The following is a 26,060-nucleotide window of genomic DNA, read 5'->3' on the forward strand; positions in this document are numbered from 1 at the left end:
CTGCTCACACCTCAGCCCAGGCACGTCTGGGGCTCTCAGGGGCTGTCACCGAGGCTTTCAGGCTTCAGAACACAGAGCAGAATTAGCCCCTGCCTTCCCAGAGCCCCTGGCGTCCTCGTCTGCCCTCGGGGGCTGGGCCAGGGCTGGGTGGCCGAGTCTCCCACAAAGCTCTCAACAAGTTCCAGGCCTCTTCTCCTATGCTCTGATCCCACCCCCAGTCACACCTCCTCCACATCCCTCGGAGAGAGCAGGAAGCTGGAGGGGAGGGGGCTGGTTTCTAATGGGCCTGTCCCAGCCCTGAGGACTGTGTAAAGGGCTTGGGGCTGCCAGCCACTGGGCCTGGCCGCCAGGTTTCTTGAACAGAGTCAGAGCTGGTTCAGAAGCCCTGTGTGGTCTGAGCCAAAGGATCGGCTAGCCTGCCTGCCTCCAAGTTGCCTTCTTGGCTAGTGGGCTGTCCCCTCACCCTGGGTCACAGGGAGAAGTGGGTCTTGGCCAGGGGAAGTGGTCTGGAATGGCCCTCTGATGTCGTCACTGGGGGCTTTTAAAAATGAGTTTCCTGGTAAGGAAAACTCAGGCCTTGGGCAGGATTCTCGGTAGAATCTCCCGGGTTTGCTCTGATTCGACAAACACTAGCAGAAACCACCCGGTCGTCTGTGTTCCAGCAGCCAAGTCCCCAGATGCAGCGTCAGCAGAATGCAGTAGCCAAGACACAGGGATGTTTGCTTTAAGGTCCATGCTAAGCCCCAGGGGTGGGGGGCATGCAAAGGAGAATCCACCCATCAGCTTTGCCCCTCTTATTCACACGTACTACCTTCTGAAGGAATGGCTGGCACCACAAGTGATGCCAGAGGGGTTATCTGTGAACCATGACAGTCTAGGGCCCCCGTCAGGTGGGCAGTGAGTGTCCAGGTTGCCTCCAAGGCTGTGGAGGGGCCTGCTGTGGCCCCTCTTACCTCTCTGCCACCTGCCAGCTCTTCTGGAACTAAAGTCTGCCTGGGCAGCTGGGTCCATATCTGAAAGGCCCATCCTGGGCCAAGGGCCATGGGAGAATGGTCAAAAATGTAAGGGGTGGGGGAGGAGAGGAGACCAGAGTTGGGGATGGAGAGAATCCACCAGGTCTGATCTATATCCCCAGCCTCTCTATGCTTGACTGTGGGACTCGACACGTTTCATGTTTCCTCTGATTTCCCTTTTTTGAGTCTGTGAAATGGGCATGGCTGGTGGGTCCAGCACATAGGTTGCTCCTGGCATGGCGTTAAGTATTCAGCAGGGCCCATCTGTTTCCAGTTAGAGTTGGTCTTGGTTCCCGCCTTGTGTTGGGGTGCTGCTTCCCACCTCATCAGTGCCAGGTGTTGAATGGAGTTGGTGGGGGCTGGAGAGGAGAGAGAGGGTGCTTGGTGGTGGGGGACTTGGGGAGCAAGGCTGCCCAGGGAGGGCAGCCCCGTGGAGCAGGTGAGGCTGGGGCACAGAGGTTTCACGCGGCTGGAGAGATCGGGCAGCTGTAGTGGAGGTGTAGCACAGCACTTGGGGAAGCCTTCCGGCAGCAAGTGCAAGGATGCCAGGCGAGGGGGTGTCGGGAGGCCTGGCCCCTGGTTGCTTTGGAGGATAGGAATCAGGAGGCCGGGCTGGGGTCCAGGGCCCAAACTCACTGTCCCAGAGAATAGTGGGACCACTGGCATGAGGGACCCTGCCAAGAGGACTGGGTTTTGCCCTGCTTTTTGCCCTGTGCATCTGGTCTGGCTTCCAAGCCCTGGCTGTGGCCTGTCACCGCCTGAGAAGGGCTCTTTGCTGCTGCAGTGGCTGGATGGATAAATGGACAGGTTTGAGCTGGCAGCTGCTGTGCCAGACCGTCAGACAGAGAACACCACATCCCGGCCTGGGCTTCCAGCTGCTGTCCGCACTGTGGCTTCCCCTAGTGGGGATTGGAGCACCTACTTTGCCCAGGCCATAACTCCCTGCCCACTAGTTTTTTCAAGTATCACAATGTTTACTGATAGATAAAAGATGTAAAAGCAGGGCATATGACATATGACTTGATAAATTAAGTAGAGTTAATTTCAGTATGAAAATAAGAGGTACCAATTCATGTTCTCACCATTTGTTTCATACCCACAAAAACCACTTCGAGGGCATTAACTATCTCTCAAAACTTACCAGTTTTGTGCAAGTAAACCATGTTTCTTTTTTTTTTTTAATAAATTTATTTATTTTTTATTTTTGGCTGCATTGGGTCTTTGTTGCTGCGCGTGGTCTTTCTCTAGTTGCGGTGTGCGGGCTTCTCATTGAGGTGGCTTCTCTTGTTGCGGAGCACGAGCTCTAGGCGTGTGGGCTTCAGTAGTTGTGGCTCATGGGCTTAGTTGCTCCCCAGCATGTGGAATCTTCCCTGACCAGGGCTTGAACCCATGTCCCCTGCATTGGCAGGCGGATTCTTAACCACTGCGCCACCAGGGAAGCCACCCATGTTTCTTTAAAAAACACAAAATACTTGTGCACTTATCTAGAGTCAGGGATATTAAAAGCTAGCTTGTAAAACCTATCACTAGTGGTGGAAATACAGGCTTATGCCCATACAGTGAAATCCCTCAATTAGAGTTAAGAATTTTTCTGTAACAACCAAATGGTTAATCAAATACTGCAACAACTCGAGCATTACTGAGCAAAGCACCTTCTTACCCCATGCCTTATTCCAGGTGTAGGTGGGCCTTGGCCACACTGGTGAGGAGGGGGAAGAATGGACCCAGGGCAAGGCTCACAGCAGACGGCCGGGGGTGAGGATGGAGGGGTGTGCACACCTCCTGGGAAAAATGGCAGCGGGGTCCACGGGGCAGAGCAGGGGGCTGGTGGCTTCTCCCTGCCCCTCCTTGCCCTCAGTTCGGTCCCCCTTTTGGGTGGCCACCGGAAAAAAGGTGTGAATGGTAGAGCGATGGCAAAGGCAGTAGATGATGAAGGCCTCCTGCAGGCCTCACGAGGTTCAAGTCCACTCTGAGTGCCCAGGAGCCACAGAGGACAGGAGTGCTGACTGCCACCTGGGTGCAGGTAGAAAGTGGCCACTCCGATGGCATGCACCCCTCCATTCCTCCCTCCCTCCACGCCTCCCTCCCATGTACTCTTCCATCTCTTCTTTGGCACACCTGACTCTGGGCTGGGAGCATTCTCCTCCTGATGGGGTACAGGAGGAGGGGCACCACAGGGGTCCCCTAAGTCTGTGGAGCGATGATGTGCCCCACTCGCCCTTCTTCTCTAAGCAGCCCGGTATAGCATGGCCCTCCAGGTCCACAGACACACGGGGAGGCCTTAAGCCGGGGCAAGGGGGGTGGCGCTTGTGGAAATGTTCACAGGTGTCACCCTTCCTGTCATCCTCTGGGCAACCTTCCAGGGCACAGAAAGCATGCATTCCTCAGTCAGCAGAAGCCAGCCTCCACTGTTGGACCTTAATCCACACTCGCATGCATATGCACACATGGGTCCCTCCTCAGCCACTGTCCTTGGTCCTGCCATCACTACCACAGTGTCCCCCATTTCAAAGCCCAGTAGCAAACCCTCCTGCTGTCTTCACCAGCCCTCTATCGAGTCTTCCATTTATTCCACGGTTACTTACTGAACATGAAAATGCACCAGAACATACTGTGTTCTAGGCTCTAGCATACTGCAGTGACCCAGAGTCCCTGCTATCATGGTTTATGTGCCCCGTGCCAGGTGGCATGTGATGTGTTACAAAGAAAAATGGCACAAATGAAGGGACAGAGTGGTGGGGCTATAGGAGAAGCCTCTGAAGATGGGCATTTGAGGAGAGCTCATCACTTTCCAAGCAAGGGGGCAGGGAAAGGGCCTGAGGTGAGGATGTGCAGATGAGTGATGGGGTCTGCCTGGTGTTTTAAGATCGCTCTGGCTGCTGGGTGGAGAAGAGACTGGGGGATGGGATGCACGGGCAACAGCTGTGAGACAGGTTGTTGCCACGATTCCCCTGGGACTCACCTGTCCTGCCTCCCCAGGGCCCTTCTGCTCTGTCCTCTCCTCCCTTTTCCCTCACTCCTGCTCTGAAGAGCTCAGGAGAGCCCGTGGGCTTGGCTTGCCTGCCTCCAGCTACTCCTCAGGCAAGGCCAGTCTTTCTCCCCAGCCTCATCTCCCCCTCACACCGCTCATTTGCCCTTTAGGCCACTCCTCACTCATGCCATCCTGCTAGCTGCTTCCTTTGCATTTTCCTGTCCCCGCGTTTTGCCTGGCCCAGCCTGGAGTGTCCTTTCAGTCCTATCTTGGTGCCCTCTCCACTTTACCCTTGGCCTGGGGCATGTCCTTCATTTCATATGCATTGTTTCTGCCTGGGGGTACGTTGGCTTGCTCCTTTAACCCTGAGGCTCTGGAGGGTAGGGCCCATGTCTTATTCTGCTTTAAGTTAGGGCCATCCTGGAGCCCACCATGCAGGAGAGCCTCAAAGGCTGTGGGTTGTGAATGGCACCTTGGGTTGGGGTTTCCCAGGTTTTCTTGTCGTTTGGGGGAACAATGGTTTTACTTGTACTTGGACTCTGGGGCCCAGTGTCCTGGCTTTGGCCTGACTGCCCTGGAGTAGGCTCTGAGCCAACAGGGAGGTGGAGGCAGGGACAGGAGGTCAGGGTAGCAGCAGGGCACAACTGCAGGCGAGGGTCTGGGACCCAGAGTCGGGGTGGGGACAGGGACTTGGGGTCCTGGGGAGGCTCAGCACGGCCGGCTCTCACCCCCCCACCCTTGGGTTTCAGACCTGAAGCTGCACCTGCAGAGCACCGACTACGGCAACTTCCTGGCCAATGAGGCATCACCGCTGACAGTGTCCGTCATCGATGACCGGCTCAAGGAGAAGATGGTGGTGGAGTTCCGCCATATGAGGAACCATGCCTATGAGCCGCTCGCCAGCTTCCTGGACTTCATTACGTGAGTGTTCTCTATAGTGCCTTTTCCCCCCACCGGATGGGACAGCTCCTCTGTCAGCAGGGTCCTCCCGGGTTGGGTGGCTGGGCTGCTTATTCAACAATGCTGGGCCCAGGCCACCACCTATAAAATGGGGTCACCAGCCACTTCAATGCTGTCTGGGAACCTGGTGGGCAGGCCCGAGTGTCCCACGCTGTAGTGCTGGATGAAGCTGCTTTCCCTGTGTCCCTGGTGTCAACAGGCATCAGGAATGACAGGAGCCCTTTCCCTCGTTCACCCTATAACACTCACCCTGAACACTCACCAGGCCCCCACTGCCCATGATGGGGTTGGGGGATAGGTAGAGCTTTGAAGAGTCAGGTTTTGGGATGGACCATTCAGGCCCTATGACCTTGTGTGGGCTGAGGCTCCTCTGTTGTCTCTGACCATGGCCCTGGGTCTCAGGGAGAAGTGGGGCAAGGCGGAGAGGGTGCTGAACACCTGGCTGCCTTTCCCAGTTCTGGCCCAGGCCCCCATGCTAACAACCCTTGGCTGCCCAGTGTTCTTACTGTCTAATCCTTGGGTGCAACCCTGCCTCCACTAAGCTCCTGGAGAAGAGGAAAGGACCCTGAGACCTACAGGCTGGGGAGGGCACTTGGACGAGACAGCCTCTGCTCACCAGGTGTGCCTGTGGAAACAGGGAGGTAGAGAGGCCCCTTCTGCCAGGATGGCCCAGGAGCCATGAGCCAGGGCCTGGTGGACAAAGAGTTGGCCCTGGCCCAGGTGGCTGCCCAGTGCAGGTGGTGGACAGAGACATCGGTGGCTGGCTTACATGAGCGTGCTCTGCACTGCTGGAGTGTGAGTGTATGTTGTGGGGAAGCCTTTCCAGGCGCTCTTCTGGGTACTGTCTAGCTTTAACCCTTCCCTGCTGGTGGGACCCCCGGATCCGTGGGACCTGCCATACCTCCTACCCTAATACTTACAGGGACAGGGCTGGATGCCTGCTGCTTGGCCTGCTTCCCACCCCCAGCCAGGAGCAGCCATTTACTCGCTCAAGTAGGGGCTGCAACCAGAAGGGCTCTATCCTTGGGTTGAGGCCACAGGCTGGGACACTTGAAGGGCTCAGGCTGGGAAGCAGGATGTCTCCTGGCCACAGGTCTCCTTCCGGGGGACCTCCCTGCTGTCCTGGCTGGATCCATATCACACTGCCCTGGCCTCCGTCAGGGTACAGCCGACATGGTCCTTCTGGGCAGGAGGCCAGAGATGGCATGTGTCTCGTGCTGCCACATTGGGGGTCATACTGCAGTGCCCATCTGTCAGTCAACCCCTAGCCTGGGCCTGGGTGTCATTTACCCCAAGGCCAGAGCTGAAGGACATACCAGGAAGCAGTGCATTTATTGCCAGAGCCCAGCCTTCACCTTGTTTGCACAGGGCTCCTTCAGCTTCCTGGTGAATGTTCTGGCCTTGCTAGCTAGGCTGGCCAGAGGAGGCTGACCCCATGCCAGTGGTCAGAGGGCAGATGTCATCCATCCTGCTGCCTGCTTGGCCACCTGCCTGTGCTGCCAGCCCCTGGCCTGTCTTGGTGCCCTCAGAGGCTTGGTCTTAGCCTGCCAGGCCATGAAACTGGAGAGGGCTCTGAGCGTGACTGAGGCTGCATGGCCGCCAGCTGTTCGCTGGAGGTTGGCTGCAAGCACCAAGCATGCTTAAAGCAGCCAAGCACTATCCTGTGGCAGGCTGTCACTTCCCCGCCCCTTCCATTCATGGGTGATTGTGGCTCACAGTCTTCCCATCCCCTCAGTCCTGCTCTGTCTCAGGAATAGCTCGGCAGCCACGTGTCAGCCTGTCTGAGCCTGTGGCTGCTTGTTCATGACCTCGTCATCTCCAGTGACCTGCTCCTCTGCTCTCCACTTGAGCCACCCCCACGATGGCTGCCCAAGAACATGTCACCACCTGGAACTGCGCCGGCCCTGAAATCGCTGAGTCAGGCACCCCGTCTCTACCCACAGCCTTCAGGCCTTCCAGCCCACTCTCAGCCCCTTGTGGGACATGGGTTCCGGACTCAGCAGGGCTCTGGACCTTGCTTCCTCCCCTGCCACCCCTTCTGTCTTCATTTTCCTCCCTCCCCAGCTGAGGTTCCCTGGTCCATCATTCAAGCACTCTTCTGCCAACATCCGCAGCGCTCTTGGCCGCCCATCTCATGGTCCCACCCAGCTGGCAGCTCCCCAGCCCTGGAAGAAGCCCAGCAGCGTCCAGCCTCGAGGCGCCCTCCCCCACCTCCGCTGCCGGGAGCAGAGCCGGGGAAGCCAGTGTTGGGTGGATTTTCCCTGCTGCCAGACATGCACACTTACTAGTTCAGCTGGCCTGGACTGTCCCTGCCCAGCTGGCCACTCGCTCTCCCTACTCAGCACCCTGCAGCTCCCCACCGAGGGTGGGAAGACCACCTCCCCATCTTAAACACCATTCATCTCCTGCCCCCAGCCTTCTCTCTGGGTAGATGGCCCACCTCTTCCTCCACAGAGACAGTAGAAGCCAGTCCACCTCCCAGCACTGTGTCTGTGCCCCCCAACCGCGTTCCAATGGCAGAGGTACCCTCCTCTTCTCTTGGGTCCTTCTGCTGATGTCCTGAGTCCCCTCCCCCCACTCCCTGAACCCTGAGGGCCACTCATCTGCACTCCTGTCTGTGCAGCCCCTTCCCTTCCAGATTCTTCCCAACAGCATCTAAACAAGTTCAAATCTCTCACACCATTAAAAACCCATCTTGTGCGGCCTGAACTTTTACATTCACTCTGTGTTCTCTCACCTCCTGCATCCTGAGCCTCCAGTCCGCTTCCAGCCATCCCATCACTCCACCAAAGGCCCCGGCTAAGGTCACCGCTGACCTTCATGTGGCCAGGGTCTCCAGACCTAATGGGAGCCACACCCGTCTTACCTCCTCCCAGCAGTCTCCTTTCTCTCATGGTGTCTCTTCGATTTACCTCCTTCCTCCCCGGCTGCTCCTCCTCTTCCTCCTCCACTCCACCTCCGTAACCTCCTCCACCCTGGCTCATCCCAGGAGTAAGGAGTGTTGCAGAAAGGGCTGAAGGCTTTCACAGGGGCCTGTCCAGGGGACCTCCCCAGGCCAGGGACTCACCACTGTCTTCCCTGAGGAGGTGGCTGTTTGGCTGAGGGGAAGGGCATTTGAAAGAAGAATTGGGGGAAGGCAGGGGGAACCATACATGTCCCGAGCAGGTGGAGCACGGGGCCCCTGGCTCTGTGACCCTCTGGGAAGGAAGCAGATACCCTAGAGATGTCCAGAGGAATGTTACCGGAAAGGAGAGTGCCATCCCCAGGTGATGGACGCGTCAGCTAGATACCCATTCCTGGATGTGGGGGCTTGAGGGAGCAATGCTAGTGCTACCCACAGACAGAGCTGGCCCAGGATGGCTGGAACTGGTTTCTCCAGGAGGCGGTGAGTTCCTTGTCATTGCAGGTGTGCAAGCAGAAGCTGGGCAAGGTGTCCTCTGCCCTCCTGTGTGAGAGACAGTGTCCAGTGCTTTTGTAGATCCCAGCCAGCCTTGAGCCAACACACATGACCAGTATTCAGCTCTGGGCCAGGTGCAGTGCCAGGAGGGAGGGAGACTTATGGATGCAATAGGATGGGTGCCAGTGGTGGTGCAGATAGCTTCTGGGGAGACCTGTGGGAAGCTGCCACAAATGGAACCAGGGGCTTCAGCATTGAGAGGACTCGAGGGTCAGATGGGGTTCGAGAGGCCACTCAGAGTGGGTGGCCAGAGTGGAGGCAGCTGCCTCATGTGTGGTAGACAGGCCCTGACTGAGAGAGGTCCCTCTGAAGTAGACTGTCATCAGTCATGTGGTTTTGAGATGATTCAGCTCAATTTCATGATGATAACATGTAATACATCACTGTACCAAGGGCTCCTTCCAGACTCAGCCATTCACTTGCTGTCTGACATGGGGTGGAGCCTCTGTTGGGTTCTCTGAGCTTCAGAGGAGACTTTGATCTGGGCCATCCCATATGGTGTCCTATGAGAGAGTAGGCCCCAGAAAGGAAGCTGGGAGAGAATGGCTTGTGGAGAAGTGAGTTTGGTCTCTGGGGATTCCCAGGTGGGCCCCAAAGGCCTTGTCCTTAGATGAGTGAGCCTCCCTGGAGGGGCCGTCTCCAGTGTGTAGCACCTGCCTGAAGCCCAGGCACCCATTGGCAGAGCCCGGGCACGGTGACCTGCACCATCTGGGGGAGGTGAGGTCTCATATTCTACTGTACCACCAGCCTGGAGTGGGCAGCTGGAAAGAAGCTTTGTCCTGGGACAATGGCCCCAAGTGCCCAGTGGGCCTGTCAGCACACCTGCCACTCTACCCAGGTCACATTTTCCAAACCTTGGGCTCTGCTGGGTCACAGCAGGTATCAGGTGTCCTTAGGCCTCCCTATTCTGGCCCCCCAGCCTTCACTGTCCACAACCACCATTTCTGAGCTGATAACAGGGTCTCTGTAGGCTGTGGTTTCTGGGTCCTGGGCTCGAGCCGGCTCCGGCCCTGAGGGAGAGCATGCAGGTGCCCTTTGATGCTGAGAAGTCTCAGGTCTCAGGCTGGGTCAGGGAGGACCCAACTGGACCTCAGGAGAGGGGCAGGATTTTAATAAGGAGAGGGTCAGGGCATCACTGGCTCTGCTGGGGGCTGTACTTCAGTCATCCTAATTGCAGAGGGGAAACTGAGGCTTGACAGGTAATGTGCTGAAGCCACAGCTTGATATCTCTGTTCACTTTCCACCTGGGCAGTGCTCTGTAGGACTCAGATGTTATTGAGCACAGGTACGGTTACTAGCAGCTTCTGCTGGGAGCTGTAGTTGGGCCGACTGGCCGGGTAGTCATCATGGCCTATCCAGCGCCAAGCCTGGCCCCCCGGGGCCAAATGATGAGACCATGGGAGCAAGCCATCATGCTCCAGCAGGTGGCGCCAAAGGGCACAGCAGAGGGACAGGGCTTGGCTAGGGGCTGGGAAGACTTCTTGGAGGAAGTGACTTTCTAAACCCCATCCCAAGACTTCTTTTGGCCCAGGCTGACTCTTGAAGGCACAGGGTGAGGGAGGGCCTCAGGGCAGAGGAATACAGACTGCCCTACGCCCACCCCAAGAGGGCCTCTTTGGCCTGGCAGGCAGACGCCTGTCCACTCCCCAGCTGTCTTCCTCTGGAGGGAGATGCTGACCAGCTGGAACCTCACACTCTCCTATTAAGGCCAAATGAAGGGAGGACTGGTGGAGTGGCTTTCTGGGGGCAGGGAGGCAGCAGCTCAAGCCAGACGACGAGGAGGATTTCCCTGCCTGCTGAAGGCCTTCACCCTGGGGGAAAAGCAGACAGCTGGGCCGGCATCATCTCTGCCATGCCCTGCCTCCTTTCATCCCAGGAAAGGAGATTCTGGCTCTCATTGGGCAGGGGAGAGAAATCAGGGGCTACTGCCATAGTAACCTTGCAGTTGACCCGGGGGAGGGAGCCGCTGGGCCTGGCACAGGGTCATCCAAAGCTGGTCTAGCCTGGATTAGAAGGGGGCCTTGGAAGGGGCTGGGGAGCTTTACTTGGCTTAGCATTTCCCTTGGTGCCCAGCCAGGACTTCTAGCAGGAGAGTCTGGGGGCAGCCAGGGGGTGCTATCACCAGCCCTCACATCTGCTGTCAGGGCTGAAAAGTGAATCATAGCCATCCTGTTCCACATCACTGGAGGGACAGCAGCAAAGCCAGACAGTGGAGTCTTCCCACAGGGCTCAGCTCCGAGCCGGGTCAGGACCCTGACGATTGCCAAGGCACCTTCCTTGGGCCCTGACACCAGCCCCGTCCCCAACATAAATGAATACCCTGTGGTGCGAGGAGTGGAGAGGTTTAGAGAAAGGAAACTGACTTGTGAAGATTCCTCTGAGAAGACAAGGCTAGATGGGGAGTGTAGAGTCAAGGCATGGGGACCTGGATGTGGGTGGAGGTACATGGACACTGACCAAGAGACATAATGCTTCTCTGATTTATGATGTGACAGGGCCTGGGGCCTGCAACCTCTGTGTCTCATATCCTCTGACAGTGGGGCTGGTGATGCTGGTGGTTGTGGGATCAGTTGGGTAGAACAGCTCGAAGAGGTACAGCTTTCTCCCCGTCCCTGCCCAAAGTCTGGTGAGAGCGTGAACGAGCATCTTTGGGTTCGGGGATGGGGACTTTGTGGCTGTCTCAGGGAACACGATGGCTACAGTGGGGCTGGATGGGACACAGGTGGAGTGTTGCGGGGGTCCTGCGGTGCTTGAGATTCTGGAGGCATCAGGGGCACGAGGGATGTACTGTCCAGGGTAGGGACAATGCAGGCTGGGGCTGGAGACCAAGGCACAAAGCTCTGGTGGGATCTCTCTCAGGTCCCTCGACTCTGCCAGCTCTGTCAGGTTGGGGCAAAAGGCTGGCCGTTTGAGCCCCTCGACTCGCGGCTGTGAATGGGCCCTGCCTGAAGCCCTCAGTTTGAGAAGGCAGGCCTGTCTCTTCTCAGCACACATCCTGTGGCTGACCCAGCCGGATTGGGGGCAGAGAGAGGGCAGCTGCCTGGCCCCAAGCCCGGGAGAGCAGAGGTCATAGCAGGGCACTGGGCTGGGTGGGAGTTGGGGGAGTGTGTAGCAGGCAGGGGGGTGGGGGTCAGGCGGGGACAGGAGCTGTGGTTTCTTCCTCCTGCCGCCTTCCTGGCAGGCCCTGTGGGAGTTCCCCCCGTAGCCAGCCCTCTGAGCTGAGGTCTAGGCCACCACCTCCTTACTTTTCTTCCCTTGGAATTGGGGGCCACTTCCTACCTTGGACAGCCTCAAGATACTGTCACAGGACAGCTGTTGGCCCACCCAACAGCCAGGGTGTGCTCAGTGCCCAATTCAGGGCAGCAGCCTCCAGTCCAGCTCCCACCCTTCAGTGGGAGCCCCACTCTGGCCTTGGAGCTGAACCCCCAGGCCTCATCCAGCTGCCTCATGCCCTGAGATCATCAGTGGTGACAAGCTGGAGGAATGTTGTGGCTCCTGCAGCCTGACTGGGGCCCTCTCGCCCTCTTCACCCCATTTCTCACACAGGTGACTACACGGAACTCTTGGCCACAGCCCCTTTGTGGCATTGTCTCAATGGGTGGAGGCAGAGCTTGCCCGTTGCCAAGTCTGAGCTGGGTAGCCCCACCCCTCCCCAGCTCTCCAGCCCCCTCTGCTGCCCATGCACTGTCCAGAGCGGGCCTTCTGTGCTGGAGGGGACTGACCTGAGCCCAGGCTCCTTCCAGGTCTCTGGGTCTCCTCCAGGCCATCCGGGTGGATCTTCAGGCCCTAAAGGAGGAGGCAGTGCCCTGTCTTCAGAGTGGGCTGCACAGGGCAGCTGTCTGCCTGCTTGTCTCAGCCTGACTGACCAGGGGCCTTACTCCAGGGACCCTCCCTCTGAGTCTTCTCTGGTTTTCCCTAGAGAAGCTTCTCCCCACTCCACTCCTCAGCCTCTCCTCCTCTTGCCATCTCCCCCTCTGTCCCCACCAGCAGCCAGAGTGCTTGTGGTACTCCTTGCTTATATCCTGCTCATGGGTCCCTCGTGCTCAAAACGAAGTCAGGACCCTCAGCCGGGCCCACAGGACCCGCCTCTAGGCTCCAGCCTGCTGGCAGCACCGTGCCGGTTCCCTTCCTTCTGCCAACCGTGACCGTGCTCAGTTCCTTGAGGCATCTGCCACTCAGCGATTGCTTCCAGGCCTTTGCACACACTGTTCCCTCTTCCCAGAACGCGCTTTCATCTCCCAGTTCTTTCATCCCCCATGCTGGCCCGTGCGCCTCACCTCCATGTGTCCGTGCTTCCCGTGTCCTGCCAGAACACTGTTCACACCTGGGGGGTAGTTACTACCTGCTTCCTGATCACTCGTGGGGTATGTGTTCTCCCCCCGACCCAGGGAGGGGCTGTGTCTGTCCTGTGCTTCTGGTGCCGGAGGAGGGGCACCCTTGGACAGGGAGAGGAGCCTGAGGTGGTGCTCGCCGCTGAGGGGCTGGTGGCCTGCGCCGCGTGGGGGCAGGGGCGCGGTGCTGCGCCAAGACTTCAAGGGCTGCCGCGCTGCTGTGTGCCTCCCGCAGCTACAGCTACATGATTGACAACGTAATCCTGCTCATCACGGGCACGCTGCACCAGCGCTCTATCGCCGAGCTCGTGCCCAAGTGCCACCCACTTGGCAGCTTTGAGCAGATGGAGGCCGTGAACATCGCGCAGACGCCCGCCGAGCTCTACAATGCCATTCTGGTGGACACGCCCCTGGGTGAGCTACCCTGGCGGAGGAGGGAGGTGGCAGGCAGCGGCATCAGTGTCAGTGCCTCTGTGTGGGGTTTTCGGACCCCCGGGGGCGGCCCTAAGCCAGAAAGCGAGGTCCGCCCACTGCTGCTTACCCTTCTCTTCCCTTCCACTTCGCCTCCCATTCTCTCCTCCTCACCTGCCTTTTGCTCCCTTCCTGTTGCTTTTGCTGGGCCAGGCTGACTAGCCCCAGGGCCTGACTCAGACCATCTCATTTTGTGAATCTGTCTGATTTCTCCGAATGCAGAGGAAGGCTGAGCTCACGGAGAGTGGAGAGAGGGTTTCGGGTCCCTTGGAGTCTTGGGAGCTCTGACAGACCGTGGCCCTAAGCTGGGCTGGAGTGGCTTGCTGCCTGTGAGGCAGAGGAGGCGAGCAAAGAGCTTCACTTACCTCCACAAAGCAGATCCCAGGGGCCAAGTCAGGCAGTGTCCGGCAGGATGCAGAGTTCATGTCAGAGGCCAAGGAAGGAAGGGGAACTGGGAGCTTCCTGCAGGGCCCCGCCTAGGCAGCACTGGCTCCTGCCTGCCTTGGAGGGAGGCTGGAGAGAAGGCACTAAGGCTGTCACCAGCTAGTGACCTCACAGCCAGAGTCCTAGTCCCCAGGGCACCACCTCCAGGAAGCCACCAGGGTTGAACAACTGGGCCCTAAGCTGCACTTGGTCCTGCACTAAGAGGCCTAAGCCCTACTTGCTGGCCTTATCTGCACAAGATCTTATCTCTCACAATAACTCTGAGCTAGTTCTGGGCTGTTGGTGGCTTCTTCAGTTTCTTCACCTTTAAAGAAGAAACAGACCAGTGAGTCCGTGGGTCCCTGGGGATCGAGGGGCTCTATCCTGCGTTGGCCTCTAATTCCCAGCCCTCCAGTGGCCCCCTGGGTCACTGCTCCATGCTCACCCAGCTGTCATGCTCATTCCTTGTTCTAAGGAGAAGGACGGTTTTCCAAATGTGGGCCCCAGGCTCTCCTGGGAGATGCAGAGAAGTGGGCGTCAGGCCCAGAATCCACAGCTGCCCCTCGAGAAGGGAGGATGTCACAGCCTCTTATGCAAGCCTTTCTTTGGCATGATCTGAGCTTGGGTCTGCCCCAGAGGCGATTAGATCATGTTATGGCTGGCCGCCTCCTTTATAAATCAGTTTTAGGAGCAAGAAGGCAGGAGAAGCTCAGGTCAGTACACATGGCCTGGAGTATTGCTTCGGCCACTTCTAAGGCAGTAGTCCAGGCCAGGTTGAGTGCCCCCCAATTACCAGCCAGATGGGCCTTGTGGCAGGGGTCCTCTGTGCCCTGCAGGGGCAGTTGAACATTAGCACAATTCTTGCTTCGGCCGAGTCCACTCGCCTGCCCCTCATACCCACGTCTTTCCTCCCCAGCGGCTTTTTTCCAGGACTGCATCTCAGAGCAGGACCTTGATGAGATGAACATCGAGATCATCCGAAACACGCTGTACAAGGTAGTGCCCCTGGACCCAGTGGTGGTGAAGTAGGTGGGCGGGGCCACGGGCACAGTGGGCTGATGATTTATGTGGGGTGCTGGGACAGGACACAGCTGCTCCAGGCTCCTCTCCCAGGGGCTTATCTGCTCATTCTCTGGCTCCCGTGACTGGTGCAAGACTTCATGGAACAGGTTCTCCATCCCCTGGGCCCAGATCAAATCAGCAGGAGTGGCTGGTGCTCCGCAGCTTGGCCTGTCAGAGCGGGCTCCTGAATGGCCACTCCCCCTGCATCCAGGAGCGTTACTGGCCACCACCCAGGCCATAGCTCTCAGGCTCACCCCCCCTGGACTGTCACCAGAAAGGACAGGCACCTGAGCACGGTGTGGGGAGGAACACAGCCAGGCATAGCCAGGTCCCTGTGTCCCCAGGTTCCCAGGTCTAGAACCAGTGCTGTGGCCCATCATCTTCAACCCCACCCACCTTCTGCTTCCCACCAGGCTGTGGGACAAGCTTGTGACCCCTGGAAATAGAGTGGGCTTGGGATTCCTGGCTCAGTCCTGCCCTGGCCCAAAGAGGTTAGGAGCAGGACTGAGAGCCAAGGAAGGGGGCCGGCCAGGGACCAGTGAGGGCTTTTGGGGGCAGACTGGGCCCTGGCCACGGTGAGGACCTCTGAAGCCAGGACCTCTGATGGGTCAGTAGTGGGCAGGCCCTGAAGGGGGCCTGAAGATAGCACTGGCCAGCAGCCCTGCTGACCTAACCCTGAGAACGTCTGTCTCTTGGATCTTCATGGTGAGGCTCTTCTCCTATCCTAGTTGGAACTAGGTGGCCAACACAGTGGCAGCCTGAGCGCAGGCCCTCCAATCTCCCTGCGGGGGTCTGGGCCAGGGTGCAGGGAGGGTCTGGAGGTAGGTGAAGAGCCTACCTGGAGGTTGTAGTAGTGTAGGCAGGAGGACAGCACATGCAGAAGCAAGTGTGGAACATGGGCCAAGCGGCAAGCAGTTTGCCGTGGAAGTGCAGGTTCCAGATGGACAGTGGGAGACAGGTCTGGAAAAAAAGGCAGGCACAGGATCAAGTCACCCAGGGTCTTGAACACCAGGCCAGAAGTTTGAATTTTATCCTGTGGGCAGGGTCGGCCAACGAAGGTTTCCAACAGGGCGGAGTATCATCAGAATGTGAGGACAGACTAGAGGGGACAAGACTAGAGGAAGGAAGATTATTGGCTTCTTTACTCCTCAGGACTGCCCTAGGAGCTAGGTGGGCATCAGTATCCCCATTTGTAAGACGAGGAAACTGAGGGCTTAGAGAAGGAGGGTGGGTTGCCTGAAGCCACTTGCTAGACACTGGCAGCACGGCTCAGCTTGTCTGCAAAGCGAGCGCTCTCGTTTGCCTGCCAGTAGGGAGAGAAAGAGGGAGATGGGGAGGGTGGGGTGAGGGGGGCCATGGGGGGGGCGGGCAGGCAGTGAGAGCCGGCTCAGGTGTGCCAGTGCTCACACTGCCCGCAGCCCCCGCCCACCCCCACGAGGCTGTGCCTGCCCAGCTGGCCCACTGCCGGCTTCCTTGCCCTGAGGCAGGGTGAGGGGTGCGGCTGTCCCCCCAGCCTCACCCACACCGTCACCGGGCCTGACTGGTTCTAGCTGGAGTCACTGGCGAGGGCTGCCCGGGCACCAGCTTGTAAACACCGACCCAATGATACAGGCACCGTGCCAGGACCGCCTGTCAGGCGATGTCCCAGCCCAGTGGCCACAGATGGGAGATTAGGCGGACCCCCAGTAGCGGGTGGGAACTGTAGGCAGCTGGTGCAGCAGACATGGGCTGGCAGACTCCAGGGGACAGGATGGGGGTGGGAAGGTGACCTTGGTACCTGGGCCTCTGGGGTCTTGCCAGTTTCTTCAGCTCCTGAGCCTCCTGAAGAGAGTCTGGGCCTATGCCACCAGTCTCCACCACCCTGGGGTCAGCGTCTCCAGGATCAGTCCAGCTCGGCAAAGGCTGGTGGCTTCCCCTACAGATAGGAACTGCAGGCCCCACTGGGGCAGGCCTGGAGATTTGGACACACCCAGCTTGGCTGGCCACGGGGAAGGAGGCGGCTGGGGACAGTCCCAGAGGGACTAAACAGTGCCACTAATCAATGGTAGGATTGGCAGCTACCACGCGAGCCCTCTGCTATGCTGGGGTCCACTCTCCCTTTCCAGGCTTCTTTCCCCCTGACCTGTTCTAGACTTTTGTTTCCTGTGACCCCAGTGGTCACCTCAGGCCTTCCCCTGAGCCCAGCTTGCCCAGTGCTGCTGGCCAGGCTCAGCCTGGGCTCGTGGACTCCTGGGTGTCATCTCACCTCCTCTCTTGGGTCAGTAGAACCTGTGGCCCACATCAGCAGGTGGTGGGTGGAATGTTCTCTGCTCCTTAGAGGGCAGACCTCGGTACAGAAAGCTTTCCCTGCCTCCCAGCCCTCACCCCCAGCTCAGGAGAATAGTCTCTAGCCTGTAGAGCTGGAGTTCTTGTGGCCATGCCACCAAGTGGGACCCCGGAGCACCTGAGTAGAGGGAGCTCCCCAGGGGTCATGAGACTCTCCCCCTTTCCTTGACATGGAGAGCTTCAGGGAAGGAAGCCTGCCTGGGCCTAGCTAGTTTCAGGAATTAGTCGTGGGAGGGACCTGAGGCCTGGGCTGACCTGGCTTCTCCTCATGCCCAGCAGATCCAATTTGCCTGGGCAGGAAGTGCTTGTTCCCACCGGCAGCCTGTGTGTCCAGCCATCACATTGCAGGGCTGACATCTGTGCTGGCAATAACCATCCCTCAGGAGGAGCTGGGCTGACAGTACAGTTTGGTTCCTGCTGCGTGATGCCTGGGAACTACCTAGGGGATGGGAAGAGGAGGAGGTGCTCTTTAAGGTGGGGTGCTGAGAGGGGCCAAGGCACCCAGTCCAGGCCATCCCCTTGAACTCTCAGGGGTCACCATCCTTCACTGGCCCATCGACACGTGGTTTTCTGAGGAGAGAGGGGAGGAGGGGAGATTTGGGGGAAGGGCAGGCAGAGCAGCAGGGGGAAGACAGAGCCCTTCTCTGAGCCTGGCACTCCATGGGATGAGGGTGTGAGGGGCACCGCACCATGAAGCAGACAGTGGGCCAGAAATTGTTCTGTAACTACTGGGTGGGGAGAGGCAGCAGGCTACTGCTACTCGGCTGATTAACAGTCGGAAATCTGTGGATGTTTCAGGGGCTCTGACACGGGGGCTGCCCTGGCCACGGGTATGATGTTTGGATTCACCATGAAAGGGGTCGGGGAGGGAAGGAGGGAACTGTGAGGAGGAGGCCTGGCAGACCCCCTCAAGTCTCCCTGCCTGGGCTGAGGAAGCCCCATGCTCTGCACAGGCCTACCTGGAGTCCTTCTACAAGTTCTGCACCCTGCTGGGGGGGACCACAGCCGATGCCATGTGTCCCATCCTGGAGGTGAGTGCCTGCCCACCCTCCCGCCTGCTGGTCCCCCATCCCTGGCCTGGGGGAAGCCCTGCCAACTGACTGGCTGCTGCCTCCCTCCCCGTCCCTCTCTCCTTGCCTGTGCGCTGGCCCCACAGTTCGAAGCAGACCGCCGCGCCTTCATCATCACCATCAACTCCTTCGGCACAGAGCTTTCCAAGGAGGACCGTGCCAAGCTCTTTCCGCACTGCGGTCGGCTCTACCCTGAGGGCCTGGCCCAGCTGGCTCGGGCTGACGACTACGAGCAGGTCAAGAACGTGGCCGACTACTACCCGGTGAGTGCCCTGGCTGTTGAACGGTGGGCGGGCATGTTGGCACCCACGTCCCCACCCCATACCCAACAGCACCCTCATGCTCATGCTTCCCCCTGCTCCCCTGGGCCAGGAGTACAAGCTGCTCTTCGAGGGTGCGGGCAGCAACCCTGGAGACAAGACCCTGGAGGACCGATTCTTCGAGCATGAGGTGAGTGCTGGCCCTGCCCATCCTAGGGAGGGGTTGGTGGCTTAGGCCTGACTCTGGTCATGGCCACCTGCACACCACTCCTGCCTGTGTCTGCAGGTGAAACTGAACAAGTTGGCCTTCCTGAACCAGTTCCACTTTGGTGTTTTCTACGCCTTTGTGAAGCTCAAGGAGCAGGAGTGTCGCAACATTGTATGGATCGCGGAGTGCATCGCCCAGCGCCACCGAGCCAAGATCGACAACTACATCCCCATCTTCTAGCACCCTGGCCCAAGGCTCCCCACAAGTGTGTGTGTGCGCCTGTGTGTCTGCGTGTGCTGTGACAAAGCTCACGGCTCACCTACGTGCCCTGGGGGGTAGCACACTGTCCTAGTGGCTGCCCAGCTTCCCTGACCCTCTCTGAGACTGCTCTTGGGCCTGAAAAGGGGCTGGGCACCTGCTCCCCCCACCAAGGATGGACCAAGCCCCCCACCTCCAGAGCAAGGAGGCCCCCTCAGCCCTATGTTTACAGCCGCTGACGTATCTGAGAAGCATGTGGTCACGTTTGTGTTCCTCCCTAACCTGAGAACCCCTGGGGGCAGCGTGAACCTCCTCTTCCCTCAGCGGGTCCCCCAGAGCCGTGGCGCAGGGGCAGGATAGAGCGTGCGTGTCCTTGGGGAATAGGGGAAGTAGCTCTGCCCCTCTGAGACAATAAAAACTGCCCTCTCTAAGCCCAGCTGTCTTCTGTCTCCTTTGGGCCCTAGTCCCTCTCCCAGATCCCCAACTCCCCTCGGGCCCCACCCTCGCTGAGCCCACCCCCACCTAAACCTTCTACCTTCCTTCCTCGGGTGGCAGCCCTAGGCTGGCCCTGTCCCTGTGTGGCCAGATTCCTCAGGGTGGGGAAAGTCAGTGGAGGATTAGCCCCTTCCTCTGCTGGAGGCTCTGACAGGCCTGTGGTGCTGGCTCCTGACTCTAGAGGGCGCCCAGGCCTCCCTCTTTGCTTCATTGAGCCCCAGAACTCCCTGGGCTGGGGTCATTACCCCCATTTCACTATGAGGAAACCTATGGATAAATGATCTGCCCAAGGTTGTTGAAGGGGGTTGGGTGTTAACCAGAGTCTATGCCCAGAGCCTCGGCCCCCAGGCGGTGCCCAGTCTGTTTCACAGCCACAGCCTGTCACCTAGGCGAACATAGCATCTCCCCCATTCTAGGAGAAATAAAAATTTGTCTTTATTCAAAAAGTGGCAATCAGGCAAGTAGAATATGCAGCCTCCCTGTGGCTTGGGGGGCTTGGGGTGGGTGGTCAGGGCCCTAATTCTTGAGCCAGTCAAGAAACAGTGGGATTCACCCTTCAAATCGCAGCACTGAGGCACTGGTGCCAAGAAATAATCCTGAGGGGGTCCCCAACCTTCCCAGTCATTCCTTAGTTTGCAGAGGCACTGTCTGCAGGATACTGTCAAAGGCTACAGCTGAGTCTTGCACTAAACTCTCCATCCAGCTGGGTTCTCCAAGGTGCATGGTGGAGCCTTGTGCCCAGGAGGGTCTGTTTGGGCTCATGAAGCAGGAGAGGCCCGGAGGTTCACGGGGAAGCAGCCTCACCAGGCCTGGCCTGTGACATTGGCAGTGGGTGGGGTTGGGGTCCTTTAGGCCAGGCTTTGGGGCAGACCTGGGGGGTCAGAATGCCCAGGGGAGGACCAAGGGCATAAGGGATCTCCTCTGCCGGAGCAGTTCTATGCATGTACTGCTCATTGGGCAGTGGGGGAAGGGCCCGGTTTAGGGCCTGGGTCCTGGGCTACATCCCGGGCAGAGGTAAGGCCAGGCTGGCTGGGCCGCAGTGCTCTTGGCACATAGGGACTGATGAAGAAGGACTGCAGGAAACGGCGCCGCAGGCCCTCAGGCAGGTAGTAGTGGATGAAGTACATGAGCCCCAGGCCATGGCCTGGGTAATAGCGGCGGCGTGGTTGAGCTGCCAGCAGCGCATCGGTGATGGCATCTACAACCGGGCTGAGGTCTGGCAGTGCTTGGCTCAGACAATGCAGGAACTGCCCGTTCAAGTGCTCGATGTAGTCCTCACCGTAGGCCTGCAGCAGCTCTCGGGGCAGGTTGGCCAGCAGCTGCCGCTTGCGCTCTTCCCACTGGTCCATGTCTTTCACTGCCTCTGGGGAAGGAGTGGCAAGGTCAGAGTGGGGTCTGTTAGGGAAGCCAAAGCCAGACCCAGGTCTCTCTAACTCACAACCTGAGACCCGCCCCCAGCCAAAGCCACGCCCATTCCTCAGACCCCACCCCACTCCAGAGAAGACCACACCCACTTCACCTTCCCCCCTCCCCCACTACACCACACAGGCCCCAGCCCCAAATCCCTGAACCTCACCTGTCTTGAAGCAGGCAGGCTGGATGACGCTGACCTTGACACCCCAGGGCAAAAGTTCACAACTGAACGTGTCCATGAGCAACGCGACAGCCGCTTTGGAGGTCCCATAGGCAGCCAAGCACGGAAATGGCATGTCTCCTGGGGATGGATTGGGAGTGGGCAGCTCAGCCTAGGCCAGGGGCTCCAGCACCTCTCCCCGCCCTGCAGGGGCACCTTTTCTGCTCCGGTGTGGGAGGACCCTCACCTGCTGGGCTGCTCACGGTCACGATGCGCCCGCTGGAATGGCGCAGCAGTGGCAAGAGGCCCTTGGTCATCTCAAGTGTACCGAAGAAGTTCACCTCCATGCAGCTGCGGAATGTGGACACTGGAGACAGCTCCGCATCTGCCACGAGGATGTTCTGACCCGCGTTGTTGACCAAGCCCCACAGACCTGAAGGCATGGAGCCAGGAGGGAAGCTGAGGGTCAGCTCGGCAGCAGACCTCCAACCCCTGCCCCCTCACACCTGCCGAGCCGTGCCCTTTCCTGGCGGAGCTGAGCCTACTGACCAGTGCTGGCGGTGTGGGCCTTGGTGAACTCCAGCACGCGGCTAATGTCCGCTGGCTTGGTCAGGTCCATCTGTAGCAGCTTTAAACGAGGAGAACAGCAGGCACGCAGCTCTAGGGCACCAGGGCTATTCAAATCCAACACGGTAGCCAGCACTGTGAAGCCCAGCGCATCCAGCTTCTTGGCCGTCGCCTTGCCAAAACCAGAGTCACAGCCTGGCCAGGGAAGGACAGCCAGTGAACTCCCACTGTGGCCCAGTCCGGCCTGAGACAACCCCAGGGTCACCACGGTCTGGATGGGATCCAGGCCTCTGACACCCAATGTACCAACAGTCAGCAGCCCTCCCTTCTTTTCCTGGCAGGCTTTGCCCCTCTGGCTGAGCACCTGAGTACCAACTCTTTCACAACTGTCATCTCCCTGACGACTCATAGCTACCCCATCAAACGTGGCTTATGATCCCCACTTTACAGATGAGGAAACTGAGTCCTAGTAATGCTAAGTTGCTTCCCAAAGTCACTCAGGCAGCATATAGTAAGGTCAGGACTCTATTGCAGGTCAGCCAGTCCCAGCTGAGACCCAGTCCCAGCTCTGATGTCCTTCTGTCTGGTCGATATCAGGCCTCAGCTCGCATGCGCAGTATTACTGCACAGCCTCCCTTCCTTTCTCACTGCCTTTGCCCAGGCTTCTTCTTCTTACCTGGACACTGAAGCAGCTCCCTTTTGTAGTGCTGTCCCATCTTGCCCCCTTGGATCCATTCTCTACCTAAGCAGCCAGAGGGATCCTTCCAAAAATGACAATATCCCTCTGCTGCTGAAAACCTCTCCAAGGCTCCCCACAGCCCTTAGCAGGAAGCTGAAGTCCTCTATTCCCATCATCCAGACCCTGTACAACCTGAGAGCCACCTTCCTTTCCAGCCTCAACACCCTCAACTATTATTCCTGGCTCTAGGCAAGTTGGAGGCCCATCTGTACTTCACCCCTGACCACCACCCTCGGAATTCCAATCAGTGGCAACACTGGAGCATTCTCTGAGCCCCAGACCACTTGCCCCCATGACAGGGGCACAATGGATGAAGATAAGAACAGATCTGCGTTAGAATCCCTTCCCATGCCCACCAAGTGTGACCTGAGGTCAGTTACCACTCTTGGAGGCCTAATTTCCTGTCTTTGGTATGTAGAGAGATGAACCACCAGGCAGAGCCAGCCAGTGGGTCTGATAAACCCCTGCTTCCTTGATTGTTCCCATTCCAATCCGGCTCCACGGGTGGCCAACCAGGGCTGGGGGCAGTGAGGGAGGAGGCTCTCTGGAGCCTGCCCCTGTGGTGGTCTTGCTGAGCAGAAGCTGCAAAGTGGTTCTGCACAACGAGTTCCCCCCATTTCAGCCCTGTCCCCTCTGTTAAGGCAGAGAACAAAGCTAGGCAGGGGTCTGCAAGCTGGGATTTGTGTGGCTGGGGACCCACCAGCAAGCCCCAGTGGAGGGGTATTTCCTGGGCAAGTCTGGCTGGGGGAGGGGAGTGAGCGCCCTTGTGTGTATGTGTGTGTTTGTGTGTGTGTCCCCATTTGCCTAAGCTCCCTTCCAGAGCAGACAGCCCCTTCACAGGGAAACTGAGGCCTTCCAGAACCTCAGCTCTGCGGTCCCAACACAGTCACCCAAGCCTTTCACACCCTCTTGCTCACCTGCACACACATTGCGATACCTGCACATAACTCCAACCTACATGCAGTGAGCCATGAACAACAATGGGCTCACTCCCATGAGACCCCAGCAGTGCACAGCTGTGCACACAAGGCACCCAGCCACTCAACCCAAACCCTGACCCCAGGGCTGAGCTCCCCAAGTAGCCTTGGCCAGCGGTTCTCAGGGAGGGGTGGGTGGCAGCTCTGGCAGCCTCAAGACACAGCGTTCCTAGCAGGTGAGGCAGGGCCTGGTCACCTACTTGTCTGGCAGTCCGTGGTGAGAGAGGAAACCCCAGAGTTTGGGGGCATTGGGAAGCTTGGAGGCCTACTCTTGATGCTTACGTGGGGTGGGCTGGGCAGTCTTCTTCCCCTCCTCCCTCACGGGGCTTTGCAACCAGAGCTGAGGGAAGCCCAATTCACAAAAGGCATCCCTCCTCTCACCTCACTCAGGCTCGAGGCTAGGAGATGTAACAGCGGCAGCACAAAGGCCTGGGGTGAGATCCCAGGAAAGACTGCCTGGGTCACTAATATCTGCAGATGGCCTGGGTCCTGTTGAGATAACTCATTAATTAGAAGGCAGGAGGGGAGCTGCCTCATCCCTGGGGAAAGAAGCTCCCTGCTTCAATACCAGGAGGTCTGTCATCTCTCCTTCCTTAAACCACTAAAACTGGGGTCCCTTGAAACTTCACACTCCACCCTGAACTAGGGTCTCTCCCATCCAGCCTGAGCCCTGCTCTGTCTCCACCATCTTAACTGAAGCCCAAACCCTCATGCCACCTTCACCCACCTCAGTACATTCTGGCTTCTTGCCAGGCATTCAAGGCCCCTTCCAAGGAAACAACCTTATATCCCACCACATCTCAGCAGCCAGACTGGTTACTGACTGTCCCCTGCCCAGGCCATGCTCATTCCTGCCTCAAGCTTCTATCCCACACCCTTTGTCTAATCCAAAACACCTTCCACACTCCACCTATCTCCACCCAGCCTCTGAGGCCCAGCTCAAGGATGGCCTCCTCTGGGAAGTTCTTCCAGCTCCATCTGATCATGCAGGGCCCCCTGCTAGACTGAGGTCTCTGAGAAGCCAGTCAGCCGGTGGCTGCCCCCAGCCCAGGCCCAATGCAAGGGCAGAGCCCTGAGCACCTGTCCAAAGCCATGGGGGTTAGGGGAGAGACCGGGCTGCCCCTCCTCCATACAATGGAGCCAGTGCCCACTGGCCTTTCTCCCCCTCCCCACTTCAGGCTGGGCCTCAGCTCCTCCTTCCCTCCTTCTGATGACAGATTTATTCCTTGCTCCACACAAAGAGAGCTCAGCCAGGTGACCAGAGGCACCTGAGCCCAGCTCTCCAAGACCTCACCTCCTTCCTGGGCACAGAGGACCAGGAGGAATGGTGGTGGCGTGCTGGGTGCAGACTCTGGACAGCTACTTCAGAAATTTAGGTTTGGGTGGTGGGATCTGAGAGGCAGCCGAATGCCCAGCTGTCCCTCATGATGACCTCAAGCTTTTCTGGACTCCAAGGAGCCCAGACAATTGGGGGTCCTAACTCTTCATCTAAGCCTATTCCTCTAATCCCAGGGAAGAGGAGATGGTACCTCCCACGTGGGGATGTTAGGCAGAGTTCAAAGGGTGACCATCCTCTGAAGTCCCTCAGAGCAGTGTCCTCTGTCCGAAGACTGCTCTCTTGGACAGGGACATAGCATAAACCCCAAACTCCAGAAGGCTCCTTCTTTCTTAGCTACAAGTTTCCCCTGTGCACCTGCCCGCTCCCTGCCTCATTCTCCCTCCAACACTCCCTGAAGCCACAGGTAGTTAACCCGGACTTGGGGAGGTGCCCTGCTCTTCCTACTTGGCTGGTTCCCTGCACCCAGGGGAGAGGGACTCCCCCACTCCTGGGCTAGGGGTCCCACCTTGCCTTGGCATGCCCACGGGGAGCCCTCTGAGTGTCCGGTCCCGCCCTCGAACCTGGAATCCCCGCGCTCCGCGCCCCGCGCACTCACCGGTGATGAGCACCGCGCGAGTCGCCACGGGCAGGCGCTGCGGGCGCGCCAGGCGGGACAACACGATCCAGCCGGTGGCGGCCAACACGGCAAGTGCGGCCAGCGGGGGCAGCAGGCGCTGGCACAGCCAGTCGAGCGCGGCCAGCAGCGCCAGCGCCGCCAGCAGCGGGCGGCCCAGACGCAGGTCCGCGCGCAGCAGCTGCAGCAGCGCACGGGCCGCCACAAGCAGCCAGGCGCCGCCCGACGGCCAGGGCCAGCTCTCCATGGCGGCCGGGCCGGGCTGGGCCGGGGCGGGGCAGGGGCCGGGCTGGAGAGCAGGGATTGGGACTCGGGGCCGGGGCGCGGGGTGGTGCAGAACACCAGCCAGGGGCGGGAGAGATACTCGCTTTCTCTGTTAGCCCTCGGGCCGAGTTTATAAAGAGCCCCGGGGGCGGGGGCGAGGGCGGAGCGGAGGCGGGGAAGGGGCGGGGCTTTCCTTTACTTCTCTCCTCTCACCCACTGCCCGGCAGGTGCCCCCACCTCTACCTCCCGCCCTCTACCACGCCCCCGAGGCCAGATCCGCTTTCGAAGAAGCCGGAACCGAGTCCCAAAGTTGCTGCTCGAGGAGCAGCCGCCTCGCCACCCGCCGCGCCCGGGAGAGGTCCGGTCGGTCTAGCCCTAGTGCCCCGCATCCGCTCACTCCTGCGCCCCGACATGTGCGCCCTGGGCGGCTGAGCCGCGGCTCCCAGGTGAGCACATCCACAGCTCACACTTGCTCGGGACGCCTGAGGACACGCGCAACCTTCAGCCAAGTTCCCCACACTGACAGCACCGCCGCGGTCGCCGGGCTTGCCGGAATACCGCGGGCAACCAGCTCGCCCTCACCAGGCAGCCGCGGCCAACGCCGGCACACGTAACGTACTCGGACGCCGTGCGCCGCTGCAGGTGCCTAGCACACACGCCCTGACGTGCTCTCACACCTAAGCT

At 59.0% G+C, this 26,060-nt stretch overlaps 2 protein-coding genes across 2 annotated transcripts in view; one reads left to right on the plus strand and one right to left on the minus strand.

The window, feature by feature from the left end:
* The window catches only part of ATP6V0D1 (ATPase H+ transporting V0 subunit d1), a 38,095-nt gene extending 18,850 nt beyond the window's left edge, over positions 1–19,245 (plus strand). Inside the window, exons 2-8 of the mRNA XM_029201805.1 lie at positions 4,734–4,905; positions 12,968–13,146; positions 14,543–14,622; positions 17,967–18,044; positions 18,170–18,346; positions 18,456–18,533; positions 18,630–19,245. Coding sequence (XP_029057638.1) covers positions 4,734–4,905; positions 12,968–13,146; positions 14,543–14,622; positions 17,967–18,044; positions 18,170–18,346; positions 18,456–18,533; positions 18,630–18,791 — 926 coding nt within the window. The 3' untranslated portion in view covers positions 18,792–19,245. The remainder of the gene's footprint in view (positions 1–4,733; positions 4,906–12,967; positions 13,147–14,542; positions 14,623–17,966; positions 18,045–18,169; positions 18,347–18,455; positions 18,534–18,629) is intronic.
* Positions 19,246–19,714: 469 nt separating this feature from the next.
* HSD11B2 (hydroxysteroid 11-beta dehydrogenase 2) lies at positions 19,715–25,477 on the minus strand. The gene is made up of 5 exons (XM_029213481.1): positions 25,095–25,477; positions 21,427–21,639; positions 21,125–21,310; positions 20,881–21,018; positions 19,715–20,667 (listed from the first exon to the last, which is right to left on the minus strand). The coding sequence occupies exons 1-5, from the start codon at positions 25,357–25,359 to the stop codon at positions 20,255–20,257; spliced, it is 1,215 nt and encodes a 404-aa protein (XP_029069314.1). The 5' UTR covers positions 25,360–25,477; the 3' UTR covers positions 19,715–20,254.
* Between the last annotated feature and the right edge of the window lie 583 nt (positions 25,478–26,060).

This window comes from Monodon monoceros, unplaced genomic scaffold, assembly GCF_005190385.1.
Source record: "Monodon monoceros isolate NGI ecotype Baffin Bay Population unplaced genomic scaffold, NGI_Narwhal_1 Super_Scaffold_10, whole genome shotgun sequence".
Lineage (NCBI taxonomy): Eukaryota > Metazoa > Chordata > Mammalia > Artiodactyla > Monodontidae > Monodon > Monodon monoceros.

Excerpts from the sequence above, each read along its gene's own strand:
- HSD11B2 (XM_029213481.1), bottom strand. The coding sequence starts at position 25,359 with ATGGAGAGCTGGCCCTGGCCGTCGGGCGGCGCCTGGCTGCTTGTGGCG. Across the intron at positions 21,640-25,094 it reads TCGCGCGGTGCTCATCACCG|GCTGTGACTCTGGTTTTGGC; the intron begins GTGAGTGCGCGG and ends TTCCCTGGCCAG. Across the intron at positions 21,019-21,124 it reads GACCGTGAGCAGCCCAGCAG|GAGACATGCCATTTCCGTGC; the intron begins GTGAGGGTCCTC and ends ATCCATCCCCAG.